The sequence below is a fragment of the Helianthus annuus genome, chromosome 10 (genome assembly GCF_002127325.2).
Source record: "Helianthus annuus cultivar XRQ/B chromosome 10, HanXRQr2.0-SUNRISE, whole genome shotgun sequence".
Taxonomy (NCBI): Eukaryota; Viridiplantae; Streptophyta; class Magnoliopsida; order Asterales; family Asteraceae; genus Helianthus; species Helianthus annuus.
In genome coordinates, this window is record NC_035442.2 from 84,352,179 (window position 1) to 84,371,479 (window position 19,301).

Consider the following 19,301-nt stretch of genomic DNA (forward strand, 5'->3'; position numbering starts at 1 on the left):
AGAATGAGTTAGGCACCTTACACTTCGGTTAGTATGCTAAATCATTCTTGTAATCTGCTTGTTGTTTTGTTGAGGCCATGGATCATTGTTTGTTATTTTCTTGATGCTAGTAATGGTTAGAACTCCTTGCTATAACCGGATTATAAACTAATTATACATGTAGTGGTAATTCAAGAATTAGTGTGGCTTGATAGTGGCTGATGAGTATTTACATGTTTGGGTTTCTATGACGTGATTGATATGTGATGTTAATTAGTGGGGTAGACCTATTAATGGTATGTATTTGTTAAGAGTCTTGCACACTAGGGATAGTAAGGTGGGGTATTCACAGATCTGATTCAAGTTATTAGATATGATGTTAATGGTTAAGATATAGAGTGTTGATAATGAATGTTTGTGTGATGGACTGGTAGTTGGTTATAGGAACTACCATGATCATGTAAAGCAAATAAATGGTTTGTTGGTAAATGGGTTGGGGTAAAGCTTATGATCCGAGAGACATGGTAATGGGTATCGTAGGGTGATGTTGAGATCCATTAAGAGCCGGCTCACTTCATTTGTTAAATTGATTATGGTTGGGCCACATATTAAAACGAAGTGCACCAGGCCTGACCTCACCATTATCGTTGGGCTGAGGATTAGTGGCCAACAAAAACAAACTGATTAATGCATAATTGATGGGTTGGGCTGTGTTGGGCCGCGCAAACACATAAACCTCTCGGACAGTATGTTAAACTGGGATGAACAGTTCCATGTAAACCATTAGTTTTGGGCCGCACATGTTTAATATTGGGCTTGAAGTGTATGCGAGTAAATCACGTACGTATGTATGTAGTATGTTTGACCCGTTACATGCTAAGTGAATTGCTTGATGATACTAGGTTAATGGATTAACTGTCATGAGTTAATTTACATGTGTGTATTACATATACAATAAGTGTGCTTTATGTGAACAACGAATGTGTGAAGTAATTGTATGTGAAAGATGTGGTTCATGTGCATGTAGAACTGACTGTTATCGGTAACCCTTTTAAGGACGTGTTTGTCCAACTGATAAACAAGATACTTAATCTTACCGAGTAAACCACAGGTGAGTTCACTGCTCTTTTCCAAGCATGGAGGGATATCGGGTAACGTTCCGGGGAGGAACGTCAGGTTAATGGGATGTTTGTTATTACACTCATTGTCTATCACGTAAGACCCCTTACATCTACCGATAGTTGCCGGGGAGGCAACGAGGTTATTAGTTGATAGCGCTATTAGGTTTGATACCCTCACACCGTACCGGGGAGGAAGGGCGTGAACTAATTTCTTTAAAGCATGACCAATGTTTTGATAGAGACACTGGGGTTGGGCAAATACATCTTCTAGCCATCTGCGGTAATCGAGTTAATAACAACATCAAATCAAATTATTGAACTGTTGAACTATTTTATACACATACCTGGTAACTAAACGCGTTAACAAAACTTTGAACTCACAAGCGTCGTCTGACACACTTGTCTGCATGCTTGCAGGTTGTTAGATATCTTGGATTTGGGAACTTGATGTCTGGAGTAGCTGGAGTGGTCATGGGTCGACTGGAGGGATTTATCTGTTTAAACTATTGATACTATACATTGGTTTTGAAACAGTTTAACTTGCGTTTACTATTTGCTTCCGCTGAACATGTTGGTTTTCATCTGAACTTGTGGATGGTATTTTTATTAATAATTGAGAATTTTATTTTGGAACTTTTATGGGTTCAACGTAATTAGCGGCTCGTTGTTGGTACGTCACATGCCTAACAGGGACATTCCCTAGGTGGTATTTTGGGGGTGTGACACAGTAAGTACTCGAATCCCCATGGTTCTCCTATTCCAACCGTGCATTAATTTGAAAAAGTAACCTGAGAAAGAACATGCGAAAAATCAACATAAAGTTGGCGAGTTCATAGTTTTTTGGAAAAAGATTGATATAAATCTTTTTGGATAAACGGTTTTAAAATATTGTTGAGAAAAAGAAATAAAAATCATCTTCCTAGGCATGTTATATGAAAACTTTGTATTTGAGAAACTTTGTATGGGTTCAAGTCAGCGGGTTTAAGTAAGGCAGTCAACAAGGTCAGATGGTTCAGGTTCGGGTGTTACGGGTCCGACTCGGCTCCGGTTCAGCTGGTGGTTCAGCGGGTTCAAGATTCGGGTGACGTCTTAGGTTCGGGTCAGATCTGTTGCGTTTTGGATTTTATTCTCGGGTTAGATCTACACGGTTCGGAATTCTAGGAGCGAGTCGACTTGGTCAAACCAAGCCAACTCAGGTAATGTGGTCAAACCGAGTCAACCTGGAGTCGACGAAAGCGGCACGAAAGACTTGGTGAAGATTTTTAGTGATGCGAATAGTTATTTACGTTAATTTTAAGATTTTTATTAATTTCATCATACGAGCTCGAACCGATTGGAATTAGTGTTTAGTTTATATTTCGCCATTTTTACGAAAATTATTTATGTTGATGATTGAGTATTGATTGGATTTTGAAAAATAACGACAACTTGTGTTATCGGGGGCGTCCAAAAACAGAGGAAACCCTGCCCGTTTTTCAAGAAAACCCGTAAGACGAAAACACGTGTTGTCCAAACGACTTTCATAAGACAAGGCGCAAATGTGTAATGTTTCAACGACGCTTATAACTTAAAAAAGTGTCCTTAACGCGAACTATTTCCTAAACCATAATGACTTTTATATTTATTTTCAAACGCTTAAGGTGTCACACCCCCAAATTCCACCATGCGGAGTATCACCGCTTGGAGGCGTGACGCGACCATGATCAAGCCACCAATCATATTGAACAACGTATTTAAGTAAATAAAACCAACCACAATACAACTGGTGACCAAAAGGAAGTTAACCTAGTTCAATTTAAACAGCGGAAGCATAAGACGTTAAACCAAAACATAAGTTCGTAGTTCATAAGTTTAAAGACCAAAAACATAAGTTTCATAAGTTCATAAAGTTTATTTGTTGAGTACGGGACATAACAGTTCGCATCCCACAACGACCACCTCCATGTGCAAGCCCCATAGCATCTAGCGACCTGCAAAGCATGTAACAACGAGTTAACAACAAAGTTGAATGAGTTCACGGTTGGTTGTCCATTATAGAGTTGTTTCCAAAAAACGTAGTTTAATCTTAATCAGCTATCCAGCCGTGGGGGTTACCCCATAGTTCGAAAACGTTTATCAGTTAACCATCCCATGTCCACCTTTCCTGGCTAACCAGCCTGGCACTCCGGCCGTGGGGGCTACCCCATTATTTAAACTACCAGACTCGTTTATCATATCGACTACTAACGAAAATTACTTGTGCCCTAGCATCGGTATCTATCACCACCGACGTGCCATAGTCCATTTGTACACGCCCGTCCAACTGGCACGGTGTGAGGTTTGTTAAACCTAATAGCGCTATTAACTAATGACCCGCTTGCCATAGCCTCGACGATTAAGTCGATATAAAGGGAAGGACTTTGCTGATAGAGTTCTAGTCCAGTAAGTCTAATTCCATCCCAACAGGACGAGGAATTCTCATTCCTGAACACGTCCCAAGGACGAGGAATCCCTATTCCTAAACCCATTCCCATTCCCACCGGGAATTTCCATGCTTTGTAGAGAAGTGTGAACTCACCTCGGTTTGCTCGGTTAGATTAGTTACTCTAGTAATCAGGAAATCAGGCACGTCCTAATAAGGTACAAATAACAATCAATTTCTCATGCACATCACGTATGGTTTATCTACCCATTACTTTTATCACATATCACACAATTTAAACGTCAACGCACTTTGTTAAGTTATATATTATTTTACCTAAAATAATATAACGGTAAAATAAACAAATATTCACACAAGAGTTTTAGTATACAATATATATTTAGTATACAATATATATTTTAAATATATATTTATCAAATTTTATTTACGAAAGTCAACCTCCGATACTTGGTGTTTTATTACAAAAATTATGGCGAAGTTTATATTCGAAACGCAAGTTATAAAATATACTCGTAATACTTGTTTTAGAAAAATATTTTCCAAGTGTTGGGATTTTAGAAAATTTCGCCAGAGTTTCCTTTGTAAACGGAGGTGTCCATGCTTACTAGCATATCATTTTCTTTTCAAAAATTCATTCAAACAATTCTCCTTCAACAACATACAACCTTTATTTACCAAACTTGTCAAAAACAAGCATAAACCATAAACTCATGAACTTGAAAATCTATAAAAATGTGTAGTAACTTACTAGCATACTTAGTAAGTCTTGTTACCTTTAAAAATGTGATTAGTTGCTTTAAAACTTCATTTTTAAAGAGTTTGATTATTCACAACTTCTAGTCATATTTTCTAGAAATATTTCTTTGTGAAATTTTCTTATTACACAAATGTTTCTACACTTGTTTATCCACCAAAAATGTGTTAAGTTTATGTAAGATCCAAGTTTTAACTAAACTCATACTTTTCACTTGGTTCTTTCGAAAAACCACTCATGGATCTTTGGATCTACAAGATTATAACCTACTTTGATCTTTATTTTTCAAGAAAACATCTATTGATTCAAGTTCATAGTTTATGTGTGGATGATTCCATCATCCTACACATTTCTAACTTTCTCATCTGCTATATCATGTTTTTAATCATGATCTAGCAATACCATATGATGATCCATCAACTACATAAGTAACAACAACCGACAATCATCACAACACATGAATATCATAATTTCTTCATCTTTTAATCATACTTTTATCACCAAATTAGTTTATTTTCAAGACTTCATTACAAGATTCATTAGGGTTCTTATCATTTTGACCATTAAACATTATTAACCACTTAAACAAGATGTAAAAAGCAAAGATCTAAGTTCTTACCACTAGTTCAAGACTAGGGAAGTTCAAGTGAAGAAATGTGGTGGATAAAAGAAGATGAGAGTGGTCCTTCAACTTTCGAACACACCGAGCTTCGTTGTATGCCTTCTAACACCTTTTTATGCTTGTAGAATGCTTGAAGAAGGTTGAATGATGATGATGGTGTGTGGGGTGGTGTTCGGCCAAAGCCAAGAGAGAAGAGAGAGGATGAGTTGTGTTGAGTTGGTGAATGAATGAGTGTTATGAAGATCTAATGGTTTTTATAAACAAGTTTCCAACATCTTAATAACCATTGTGTTACATGTCCCCCAAGTACTATACAAATACAATAAACAAATAAAAGAAATCAAAGTGGGGATCCCACTTTCTAGAACCGATTGGGGGGGGGGTGTGCTTGGTTGGGTTTTAAATGTTTAGTTACTAATCTAGTTAGAAGAATAAGTATCTAGTTAGTGGTTCATGTGCATTAAGTAATATATAGTGTGTCAGGGTGTTCGGGGACCCTAACTAGTTTAGAAAAACAGAAACAATGCTTCTAGCATTATTTTGGTGTTTCGGGTAATGTTCGGTTGTTCGGTTTGATACTGTTCCGTTAAAGTGCTTAATTAATCCGTGAAGGGTCCTATATATATATATATATATATATATATATATTTGTAACATTTTTTATTCTTCAACACTCAGGAAAGCATACCGGACTATTTAGTAACTTTTCTGTACACTACTAGTATGTTAATAAGCACATGTAAGTATAACACAGTAATCAGAAAACAGTTAAGTAATTCAGCACAGTCATCAAGTACTTTAATTAACATTAATGGATCGTACGGAATACATGAAATTTTGAGGGTTGTCACATTCTCCCCTTGTTAAGAAAATTTCGTCCCGAAATTCAGCACGTGGTTACTGAGGAAGCTAGTTATGTTGCGTTGGTTTCCTGGTTTTTGTAACACCTTGAAAATTTATGTCCAATAATGTATGAACACGTGTCATAAGCTCTGAACGTGTGAAAGAATACTTTAGAGGGACTAAAGTTGACAAACAAAGAAACTATGTGAATATAAGGGTCCAAAGTGTCAACGATGGATAATTATATTTAAAAATAGCCCTACAAGATGTTTATACCTTCAAACGAATAAATCATGGATCATACGAAGCTAAATATGAAAGAAAGTGAGAAATTACAAACTACAGGGGCTAAATGTGTCAACATGTGCAAAGTATACCTCTGAGTGATCTTTTAGCAGACCCGAAGCTTTGTAACGGTAAATTATACTCGCTAGAATATGTGGTAAAAATTTCATAAAGTTTCGTTATCGTATGAGAAAGTTATGATCAAATTCATGTACGAGGGGTTAAAAGCGTCAACATTGAAATTCAAGGTCTTTCGGGTGTTCACAAAGTTAACAAGAGACTTAACTAAGTTGGTAAAAGTCCTAAAGCCCTTAAAAATAAGGTTAGAGGGCTGAAATAGCAAAAATGGAACTTAAAACCACGTAACTAAGGACCAGGGACCAAAAATGCAAAGTTGGAAACTTGTTAGGCTGGTTCTGACAGGCCAGGCGGCCCGCGTAAGAGCCCCTTATGGGCTTACGCGGCCCGCGTCAGAGTGCCAGTAACAGAAAACGTGGGCAGGTGCCAGTTCAGGTCTGTAACCGACTTAAAACGTTTGTTTCTTATACCAGGGGCTGCCCCAATGGTATTTCATGCATAGGGGGCACCTGTAATGATCTTGTATCACCTGTAGACTCTTGTGGAATCATCTAAATCATCCATGATTGCTATATAAGAGGAAGAATGTTACAACTTGTGAACACTTGCATTTGCAAACTCTCATAAGCTAACTTCTGGAGCTTCTCTGGTCAGCCACAAGCATTCTTAGCATCCCTAATCCTAATTACGACCTTTGTAAGTGCCCTTAACCTTTCTTAATTCGTTTTAGCTTAGTAATTTAGCTAAAAGTCAAACCGTCGTAATTAAGGTTTGACTTCGAGATTAGTCAATAATTACTCAGTAATATCTCGAATTAAAAATACCTTTGAGTAGGTAATTATGTGGGTAATAAACGCTTAAAAGGGTATTTTCAGATTCCCACTCTAGCTATGTTAATTGTCGAGTCAAAGCTTATCTTAAAAAGTCAACAGAATGCTTATTTTCAAATTAATGCATAATTAGCAATGTAGGATACATGCAACCCGTTTGATCATTAAAATAACTTGGTAATTAATGTAAGAACATGTCCCAACATGTTCAACTCGACAATTTTCTGTATAGGCTCGGTTTAGAACCGAAAGTCGCATAGTTTGACTTCTGCTTTGACTTTCAGTTCTGACCCATTTAAGCCAAGTTTAGGATTGCCTTAGAGCTTCTTTTGGACCTATTTACATGTTAGTATAACTCTCTGAGATTATACAACTTGGTTCATTGGATATCCTATTTACATCCATGTTTCCGTTAAATGCTTATATGTTGACCATTATGCCCAAATGACCTTAAAATATGATTTTTGAAAATGTAAAAGGGTAGAAACCTTAGCTACTGATTTATAAGCTTGTACCTAAAATTTGAGATCAGTTTGAGGTATAGATTAAGAGTTATACTCATTAGCGTAATTAGAAGCTTCTTTAGTAATTAAATGGCATAAATTACATATAGCCTATCTAAACCCAAATTTTTATACAAAAATTTGTACCCACTATTATAAAATAATATTTTGGGATTTTTAAAGATTTTTATTCAATTTTAGGCTGAGCATAACTTAGTGTTCTAAGCTTAATTCGGCTAATGCCGGTTTTGCCCTTTTGGGCTATAAAATGAGTTTTATAAATCCTATTGACCCCAAACCTTTTTCTACTGATCTAATATGTTAAATAAGGTATTTTAAGCCTTCTGGAATTTTAAAAATATCAGCTTTCTATACCAAACCCGGAAATGGCTCCAAATCGCCTTTTTAAGCGTTTTTAACGCATACGTATGTGCTAGAACCTTTTTAAGCATATGGGGTTGAAACCTACTGATGTAGTCAGTAAATTTTTATATTTTAACAGTAGACTAATGTTTTAAACTCAGAATGTCAGTTTTGACCCTATAAGCATATGTGAAATTACCAAAATGCCCCTACGGAGCATAGTACGGTTATAAGATATAAATTTCACATATATTTGATACCCTACTGTTATAACTTAGTAAATTAAGTATATTTGCTGATTTAATCAGACCTGTAACTCAGGTTATTATTTAAACTCTTTTACACCCTTTAAAATGACCAAAATGCCCTTATGAGGCATAGTTTTGGTTTAAAACCATTTGGGGCATAATGGAAGGTATCTTACTGATATCACAACATGTTTAAGGCATATTAACTTAGGAAACTTGTATATGACTCTCATGGTTACTCGTTACGCACTTTACGCGTTTGGATCGGCTTATGTAACTAGTTTACTCATTTTAGCCGAAATGGGCCAAACCATATCATTTTTGTCTCAAAATCCAGAATGTGATTAAGTTACCCATATTAAACAAGCATGAAAGCTTGTTGGGTCAAAACCACATTCTAAAACGTTCTTCGCCTTATCGTGCGTTTAAACCGTAATCTTCATTTAAAACTAACCGGTCTAAGCTTAAGACCCGTTAGGATTCTAATAGGTTATTAAAACCTTAAATTCTAGATATAGGAGCCCAGTAAAAGCTATCTTTATTTGCTGATTTGATACGGCTGAGATTAAATTATATTTAGCTCAGGTAAATACTTTTAACTTATTTTCCCTTATATGGGCTTGGGGTACGGTATATAAAATACCGCTTGGTCGGGTAATTGACCTTAACCGGTCGGTGGTTAAGTGTTTTAAAAATGACCCGTTTGAAAATGTTGTTTTGTTTGTTTAACGCCTTTGGGGGTTTAATGACCATGTCCCGGATATCTTTGGCATCATTCAAAGAATGGCCACGACCTTAGCACACGGGTGTAGGCGTACACCCGTAGTGCATTAAATCAATAAAGTATAACAGTCGGTACGAGAAGAAATCTCGCGGCGGAACTATACTATGTGGTGTGTCTATTAATCTTTAACCCGGCACGACCCGGATACTGAACGCATTACAAACATGTAATTCTTTTACAAGATTATAAGCAAATAATGATCCCAAGTTATAAAATGTTTTGTGCCACGGGCATTCAAATCAATTTTTAAACCTTTTCAAAATGAGTCAGTTAAATTGTATTTAACAGTGTAAACTGACGTATTTTCCAAAAAGGCTAAGTGCAGGTACTACGCGTAATAGGCTGGCCACTCCTTAGCATCAGTATAAGTCTCGCAAGCTTAGGATCCATGAAGTCTGTTGAATAAAAGTCTCCTTTTTGTTTGATCCGCCTGTGATCTATTTCAACTTTTGTGATACTGAATATTACAATTTTATTTGGTTGAAATAAATCTTTCTTTTGCTTCCGTTGTGCATTTATATTTTGTATTGTTTGACTATGACGATATCAACTACGTCACGGAACCCCCACCGGTGACACGTGGAAAAATGGGGGTGTGACAGGTTGGTATCAGAGCCAACGCTGAGTGAATTAAACACTAGCCTTTTGTGTTTAATCTCAGTTAAATAAATGCACATTCCTCGAGTTCCGAGTCTAGACAAAGAACATAGGACAAACTCTGTTTTGTTTTGTTTTATTTGGTCTTTATTTTATTATATATTTGTTGTTGTATCATTATTTTGTTGACAGATTTAACCATGCCATAAGGATGAGACGCGGACGGGGAAAGGCTCCTTTCACTAGCCACGACCATGAAGTCGGGCCTTCGCACCGGCGTACCCCGTCTATCACGATGAGCACTAGCCCTCAGGAGCCATGGAGGGTTTACGTTGAACCCGGGAGGCGATCAGTCTCCTTAAGCTCTTCACCGTCTTATTTGCATTCTTTCGGGCCGCAATCTGAAAACGAGCCCGACCACCTCCACCTTCCTTCATACCATTGCAGCGGTCAAATTCCCACCATTCCTTTAGTGACCCTACCCCTGCTTTCCAAAGCCGGTGGCTAATTTCATTCAAGAACCCGTGGGTTTTAACCCACTAGGACCCGAGGATTACTTCTCGGGTGAAAATGACATGGACGAGGATACGGATCCCGTGGAGCCTGCTACCGGGACCCGAACCACCCCATCGAAATCTCCGATGGGTCATCTTTCCACGGATCGCCTTACCGCGGTCCTGACAGTTACCAGGCGAGATTTACTCAGTGGGACTGGTATTTCACGCCCTCTGAACACTCGTCCCCATACCAGCAGCAGCAGCAACAGCAACAGGATCCTTCTGAGGATCCCCGGTTTGTGGCAGTTACTCCGCCACCACCACCACCAGTGGAACAGCAACCGCCTCCGGAGCCACCGAGGCGGAGAAGGTCAAACGCACGGATGTCCGTGCGAGGGGGAGTCCGCATCAGCACTCCACAGCCTTCGAGTGGCAGTCATTATCCGCCACTCCAAGAAGAAGAAGAAGACCCGCTGATGGGGGGGTCCATCAAACCCCATCCCAGAGATCAACTCTGCGCCTATGGCGCCACCAGTGGGTTTTGATAACCCAATCCCTGCCTACGCCGGTTCAGCGGCGTATAACCCTTTTGAGCAGCCGGCTCATACTCAGTACGACTATGCCAACGTGGACCCATACCAGGAAGCATGGGACTACAATGCTCGTCACCCGGAAGGACCCTATGGTGGTCTTTGGAGCACTGGTTACCCAACTTATGGGTACCAGCGTCCGCCACCTCCTCAACCTCTGTACCAACCGCCGCAGCCGCACCTAATTCCGCCGGAGCGCCAACAAGAGGTTCTCGATAGGTTGAACCGAGTTGAGCGAGTGGTTCGTGAAGACCGCGAGAGTAACCGAGGCTTCTTCAAGGGTCTGTCAGACTTGCTCAAGGGGAAGTCCAAAAGAAGGGGTCATTGAAGACCTTGTTGTTTATTTTATCTGGTTGTAATCAGTCCCTGCGTGGACTTTTTGTTTCTGTATTCAGCCCCTGCATGGGCTTGTCTTTTAGTATTCTGCCCCTGCGTGGGCATGTCTTTCAGTTAACCCCTGCGTGGGTTTGTTTGTTTGTTTGTATTTCGCCCCTGCGCGGGCATGTTATTTTGTAGAAGTCCCGTTTAGGGCAAATGTTGTACTTTTTAATCTTTATTAATGGAATGGTTGAATTTAAATTTCATGATTATTATTATTAATAAGTATATGCATAAACTTAAAATAAAAAGGTAAAATGAAAATAACATTCCTAATAAAGAAGATCTACCATTATTATAAAATGGCAAAATCTAAAAAGGGACAAGACCTAGCCATGTGTCATTTTAAGACAAGGCCAAGATGGTACCTCCATAATTAGATTCAAATCCATAATTAACGTCTCAACTTAGGATTGATCTGCGTTATGTTAAAAAGAGAATCTTAGGGGTAAAACCTAGCCACGTGTCGTCGCAGACATGGCCAAGATGGTAGAACCTGTCTAAAAGATTCCAAATTTATGTTAACATATGTAAGTATGTTAACATGCTGGGCAAATTGTGATGCAGTAAAAATCACATAGGCCGTCTTTGAAAATTGGGTTAATTTAAAATTCCCTGTAAGTAAATAGCCATCCTTTAAGGATGAAGTGCCTACGGGTAATAATTAACGTTATCTGGGATTGAAAGACAGTAGAAGTCTGTAACTCACTGTCTAGAATAGGGTAATGAACTGTGATTCAGACCCGAATACCTTGATTCTGTAAAAATCTTGGTTATAACCGTCCTTGGGACTAGAATTTTATGCTAATACTAAAATGTGATATAGGATTTTAATAAAGGTCCTGAATAAATGAATAATTAACAAATTAACCAGTAATGGCTATTTAAAACCATGGTTAGTAAATTATAAAATTTTGTAAAGCTTCTAAATAAAACCTTGCCCATTATTGTTTATATGTAGCAATTGAAGCTACATGGCTAGGTCGGACGAGGTGAACAGTCGTCCGGTGGAGAACCACGAGAACGCTAAGATACGGCTGACTGGTGCAGAGTTCCAAGTAGTAGTTGATAATGCTGTTACAAGGGCTTTGGATCGACAGAAGAGTGAGTATAGTGAGACTCACAGTAGGACTCTTTCTACACCGCACGCCAAGCCAAAGACTCATTCGGAGGGTCACAGCAAACCACCCTCTGTCCAACCCAAGTCTAAGAAGGATGAGTCTAAGAAAGATGATGATAGACATTCTTCAAATGAGAAAAGTGTTCACCCCAAGAAGATTGTGTTTGATGATGCCCCACGTGCCAAAGGTTGCACGTATAAATATTTTGTGTCTTGTAAACCCCGGGATTTTACTGGGGAGAAGGGGGTAGTGGACTGTATGACTTGGTTGGATGAGATGGACACGGTGGTAGACATTAGTGGTTGTGCTGAGAGAGATATTGTGAAGTTTGTATCCCAGTTTTTCAAAGGTGAAGCCCTGGCCTGGTGGAGGTCTTTAATCCAGGCTACTGGGAAGATTCCACTGTATAACATGTCGTGGAATCAATTTGTTGCTCTCATCAAGGAAAACTACTGTCCTCAACACGAGGTTGAAAAGATAGAGTCTGATTTTCTATCTCTGGTTATGAAGAACCTTGATTGCCAGGCTTATCTCACAAGTTTTAATACTCTGTCAAGGTTAGTTCCTTACCTTGTGACACCTGAACCAAAAAGGATAGCCCGTTTTATTGGGGGTCTGGCCCCAGAAATCAAAGCAAGTGTCAAGGCTTCTCGGCCCGCTACATTCAGATCAGCAGCTGATATATCTCTGTCCCTCACGCTGGACGCAGTTAGACAGAGATCGCTGAGAGCTGCGGATGCTGAGAAAAGAAAACGAGAAGATGATGGTTCACGGCGTTCAGACAAGAAGCGCAAAGGAAACAGCGACCACAAGAAAGGGTCGCGATCCAAGAAGGGAGATCAGCAGACGGGTGATAAGCCCAAGTGTAAAGTTTGCAAGAGGCACCATTTTGGGAGGTGCAGGTATGAGTCAAAGTCCCAGTCTCAGCCAAAAGCGTGTGGGATTTGCAAGTCATTGGACCACAAGGCACTGGATTGTAAGAAAATCAAGGATGCCACATGCTATAACTGTAATGAAAAAGGGCATCTGAGGACCAACTGCCCAAAGCTTGCAAAGAAGACTGAGGAAGGAAAGAAGACCAATGCTAGGGTCTTCCGCATGGATGCAAAGGAGGCTGTTCAGGACGACAATGTAATAACAGGTACCTTCCTCGTAAATGATATCTATGCAAGGGTACTTTTTGATTCTGGTGCAGATAAATCCTTTGTAGATAATAAGTTTTGTGAATTATTGAACTTACCTATTAAAGCCTTAAGCGTAAAATATGAAGTGGAATTAGCTGACGGAATCATAGAAACCGCTTCGACTGTATTAGATGGATGTGTCATATCCATTAGGAACCACTCTTTTCCTTTGTCCTTATTACCTTTTAAGCTAGTTGGCTTTGATATAGTGATAGGCATGGATTGGTTATCGCATAACCAAGCCCAGATTATGTGCAACAAGAAACAAGTGGTGATCAAGACTCTGTCTGGTGAACCGCTTACCATTCAGGGAGATACTCAACATGGATTGCCTGATCAAGTGACTATGCTCAAGGCATCCAGATGTCTGAAAAAGGGTTGTGTCATCTATATGGCACAGGTAACCATTGATGAAGAGAAACCCAAGATTGAAGATATACCTGTCATTTCTGAATACCCTGAAGTTTTCCCAGAAGAGCTACCTGGTTTGCCACCAGATAGGCAAGTGGAATTTAGGATTGACATCATCCCCGGAGTTGCACCTGTGGCTAGAGCACCTTATAGATTGGCGCCAACGGAGATGAAGGAATTAAGGACACAGTTAGATGATTTGGTAGCTAAGGGCTTCATTAGACCTAGTTCGTCTCCATGGGGAGCACCAATCTTGTTCGTCAAGAAGAAAGATGGTTCGATGCGTTTATGCATCGACTACCGTGAGCTTAATAAGGTTACTATCAAGAATAGGTATCCGTTACCCAGGATCGACGATCTGTTCGACCAACTACAAGGAGCAAGCTACTTTTCCAAGATAGATCTCAGGTCAGGCTATCATCAATTGAAGGTCAAGGATGAAGATGTACACAAGACCGCGTTTAGGACTCGTTATGGTCATTACGAGTTCCTAGTGAGGCCTTTTGGGCTCACTAACGCACCTGCCGCATTCATGGATCTCATGAATCGCTTCTGCAAGCCTTATTTGGATAAATTTGTCATCGTCTTCATCGACGACATTCTCATCTATTCGAAGAACCAAGCTGACCATGAGAAGCATCTTCGATGTATTCTGAAGCTGCTTCATCAAGAAAAGCTCTATGCCAAATTTTCTAAGTGTGAGTTCTGGCTTCAAGAAGTCCAATTTCTTGGACATGTGGTTAGTGAGCGTGGTATCCAAGTAGATCCCGCTAAGGTTGAAGCTGTCATGAACTGGCAAGAGCCGAAGACGCCTACGGAGATTCGCAGTTTCTTAGGATTGGCAGGATACTACAGACGGTTTATCGAGAACTTCTCAAGAATTGCAGCTCCCCTGACTCTACTCACTCGCAAGAATAGCAAGTTCGATTGGGGGCCTAAGCAGCAAGAATCTTTCGACATTTTGAAGCAGAAAATGAGCAATGCTCCTGTACTGACATTGCCTGATGGAATTGATGAGTTTGTAGTATATTATGATGCATCACACACCGGGATGGGTTGTGTGTTAATGCAAAAAGGCAAGGTCATTGCCTACGCTTCACGTCAATTGAAGGTGCACGAGAAGAATTACACCACCCATGACTTGGAGCTGGGTGCCGTTGTATTTGCACTAAAGCTTTGGAGGCACTATCTGTATGGAACTAAGTGTGTGATATACTCTGATCACAAGATCCTTCAGCATTTGTTCAATCCAAAGGATTTGAACATGAGGCAGCGACGCTGGATGGAAACTCTGAACGACTATGACTGTGAAATAAGATACCATCCAGGAAAGGCTAATGTAGTCGCAGATGCCTTGAGCAAAAAGGAAAGAGTGAAGCCGATAAGAATCAATGCCAAGAGCATTGAGATCAAAAACAGTTTGAATGAAAGGTTGTTAGCTGCCCACATGGAAGCTGTGCTAGAAGCTAATTATCCTGAGGAAAAATTAGGAGTAACTGAAGAACAGTTATCCTATGGTAAAGACGGAATTTTAAGATTAAATGGACGAATATGGGTTCCTATTTACGGAAGACTTCGGGATGTTATCCTCAAGGAAGCCCACAATTCCAAATATTTCGTTCATCCTGGAGCCGACAAGATGTACCAAGATGTAAAGGCAAACTACTGGTGGATAGGCTTGAAGAAGTCTATAGCTGCTTATGTAGCTAAATGTCTGACATGTGCTCAAGTCAAGGCTGAACATCAGAAGCCGTCAGGTTTACTACAACAGCCTGAAATTCCCACTTGGAAATGGGAAATGGTGACGAAGGATTTCATCACCAAGTTGCCAAAGACTAAGAAAGGAAATGATACTATTTGGGTGATAGTAGATAGACTGACTAAGTCAGCACATTTCCTGCCCATTAAGGAAACTTACAGTTCTGACATGTTAGCCCAATTGTACGTTGATAAGATTGTGTCTCTACATGGAGTACCAGTGGCTATTATCTCTGACAGAGATACCAGATACACGTCACACTTTTGGAAAAGTTTCCAACAGTCTTTGGGCACGCACTTAAACTTCAGTACGACTTACCATCCCAAGACGGATGGGCAGAGTGAGCGTACCATCCAAACCTTAGAAGACATGCTACGTGCGTGTGTGATTGATTTAGGTGGTAGCTGGGATAGGCATCTACCATTGGTCGAGTTCTCCTACAACAACAGCTACCATACCAGCATAAAGGCTGCACCTTTTGAGGCATTATATGGTAGAAAGTGCAGAACGCCCATCTGTTGGGCAGAAGTAGGAGACACTCAATTATCAGGTCCTGATATAGTCTTTCAGACAACGGACAAGATTGTCCAGATTCGTGATGTGCTGAAAGTGGGTTAATTAAAAACAACTAAAATTACCCTAATTCTAGACTCTCTAAGTTTTAAATTTATAAAACTAAGACTCCCTAAAACCTAAACCACACGACCGGCAAGTGTACCGATCGATGCAATATAGCCTAAGGAAGTCCGAGTATCGAACCCAAGAGACTCTACTAAATTACGCTAATGACTCTATCTAGACTTAGACTGACACGGACTTAACTAATTGTTTATTGATGGGGGGGGGGGGTTTCTAAATATTCTAAAATTATAATTAAAGATTAACTAGATTAACTAAACGAACTAGACGAACGAGACACGAACTCACACGAAGGTTGAACTCAAGGATGGTGAAGGAACTACCTAGACAGGAATCCTGACTGCTTTTAGTTATGATTATAATTGGAAGTTGTCTGCTATGGAACCGGGATCTTGAAATTCTCACCCCTCGGGAAATCTAAGGACCCATAATCCTTCTCAAGAGCACACTAAGATCCCCTAAAGGTTGTTAAACTACCGGTTATTAGACTCATTTACAAGACATCTAATGGGTTTATAAAAGTATCCTACAAGGCTCACTCCCTTACGAGACCTAAACCTAGGATAGGCTTGTTTTCTCAGCTAGACTTGCTAGACAGCAGCCAAAAGGTTAACTTCCTAAGAAGGACCCACCTTACGGTTTAATCACTTAGACCTAGCAATAATCTCGCACCTTACAGCTATTGACGATTAGTAGAGCACTTGATTTTATAAGATTACCAATTATTACTAATAAGGTTACTTACTAGATTTTCACCCTAAAGGATCTAAGGTTTATTATGTGATATAGACACTCACCAAAACCTGAAACCCTAGCCCGATTCTATTCCGTGATAAAGACCGTCACCAAGATTCGAACGAAGCAATAATCAGTATTCAAATAACATCAAGCACGCAAACACATCTAACTGATAGAACAAACCGTTTACAACTTATAAACAATCCATAGCATTCATAAATCCAAAATATAATCAAAACATCTAGCAATCATTCAACCATATCTAAGTAGTTAAAGAAAATTAGCCAAGAACCATAGTCAGTAAAAAGAAATAAGTCTCAAATAACAAACAATTCATAGTATCAAGTTTGATGACAAAAAGTATATCGAAACTAATAAATTAATTATTTGCAAACCCGAGATTAAATCTTAGATCGTGTCTTGAACCCTCGAACCAATCCTTTTTCTTTCCTCTTCTTGATTGATCGCAGACGTTAAAAGAATTATAATTTTCGTTGATCGAACTCTCCGTCTTGCTGCCGTCTGATCCCCTTATAATATATTTTTCGTCCACCTGATATATGGTCCCCTCCTTAAAAGTAATTGCCGTCCACTCAACCAATAAGGATTGCCGCCCCCTTAGCCAATCAGGGCTGCCGCCCCTATAGCAAATAATGGGCCTCCAAAAATTTGTTCCTGCAATGTTTCCCTTTCTGCCGTCCACTAATTCCCTCATGGGCTTGCGGCCCATTAGTGTCTTCTGTCTAACTCTCCTTTTCCGAAAACAATAACAATTGCTCTATGTATATCTTGGATTTCGAAAACAATAATAGGTGTACCCCTTATGCCTCTCTTCTCTTTATTGGTCATGACCCATTTTAATCTCTTTTGATATTTTATTCTTTCCTGTTTCTCGAGCACACCTTTTCAATTAATTGTCATCCCATTTTGCCTTCCATAATTGCCGCCTCAAATTCAGTTAATGTAGGCCCAAGTAATGTATTCCATATTATTATGCTTTCTTGACAATAAACATATATGTCTAAAGGCCCATCTTAACTTTCAACCAAATTAATTTTATAGAGATAAGTGGGCTCGACCCAATCAAGAAAAATAGTGGTGATTTTAGTTCAGTCATTGGCGCCGCCCTACTCTACTCAACTGGCAGGTTATGTACTCATTACTCGTTTTTGCTTCATTTGCGCCAGGATTTGACAAAACACAATATAATATAATATCATACTAAAACTAACTAAAAAGAATAAAAAACTATACAATAATTATACAATTTACACGGGACAAATATGTGTATTTTAACCTACATCAAATATCCCCACACTTAACTTTTTTTCGTCCCCGAAAAAGAATTATGCAAAACGGAATCATAGTCAGAATAGTCGTTCGGGTCAAAAGATTAATTTACTTATTAAAACTGAAACTTGTGTTAGCCGCGATTGCAAGTATACTTGTCCTCTTAAACCCAAACCCGGTTCCAAGCCCTTATCATGCAATTTAAGGTTCAAATATGGGTCAATCCGCCTAGGGTCTCACACTAGGAATTGCAGGCTCATATATTCCCACCTCAAACTTATAGGACAAAAGGAACGATCACTGGTCCAATTCCCAACCGCCTTATATCAAAGCCAAGAGAGTTCACAATCAGTTTTTTTTTTCTTTTTCTCTTTTTTTTTCTTTCGTGAGTCTAGACGGTGCTTTCCCGACACAAGAGGCAATCCGGCTGTAGAGTCGCTATCCCCAACCACAGACTACTTAGTTTCGGTACTTTTTATTATTTTTTCTTTTTATTGCTTTGCACGGTCGATTTCACACACCCTAGCGGTAGTCCGGCTGTTGAGTCACTATCCCCAACCCAGACTACATAGGAATGTCTACTTTCATTTAGTTTCCAGCTCACTTTTTTATTCTATTTTTTTTTATGATCACAAACTCTAACGATTTTGACTTATAACGGTGCCCCTTATGTTATTTTTGGCGGTTTCAATTTCCCCACTTTCCCTAGATGAGAACCCAATAGTAGACCGACATTTAGGTATATTTAAGATCAAAGGAACCTAGAACCGAACCAGGCCTACCCGCACATCCCAAACAAGACACAAGCTCAATTAAATTATCTCATATTATTATTATTTGACCCCGAACAAAAAAACCCGACTTTTCTCTCATTTTCCATTTTTATTTTGCAAACTTCTAATTTCAAAAGACATTTTCTAATCTTTTCAATTTTTTTTTTTGGATTTTTCAATTTTTTTAATTTTTTTTTGAATTTTTTTTATGACTCAAGACACTACTAACTAGACACACTGAACACTAGTTCCCATCCCCACACTTAAACTTTACATTGTCCTCAATGTAGGATGGAAACCGACTAAAAAAAACTAAAAATAAATAAGAAATAAAAAAAAACAAAGGGCAAAATTGGAAAGACTTAGCTGGTTAATAACGCGTATGCTCCCACGGTCTCGTCCAATCCAGCTCGATCGTATAGCATTTCGTTCGCGATCGGCTTTGACACTGACTGGTACACTTGATAAATGCCTGAACTCTGATAAGCAGCT

The 19,301-nt window shown here is 39.2% G+C and overlaps 1 protein-coding gene across 1 annotated transcript; it reads right to left on the reverse strand.

Moving 5' to 3' along the window:
• Positions 1–302: 302 nt before the first annotated feature.
• On the reverse strand, positions 303–17,819 carry LOC110881648. The gene is made up of 3 exons (XM_035978226.1): positions 17,142–17,819; positions 3,023–3,070; positions 303–333 (listed from the first exon to the last, which is right to left on the reverse strand). Exons 1-3 carry the CDS (start codon positions 17,474–17,476, stop codon positions 303–305), a joined length of 414 nt encoding a protein of 137 aa, XP_035834119.1. The 5' UTR covers positions 17,477–17,819.
• Between the last annotated feature and the right edge of the window lie 1,482 nt (positions 17,820–19,301).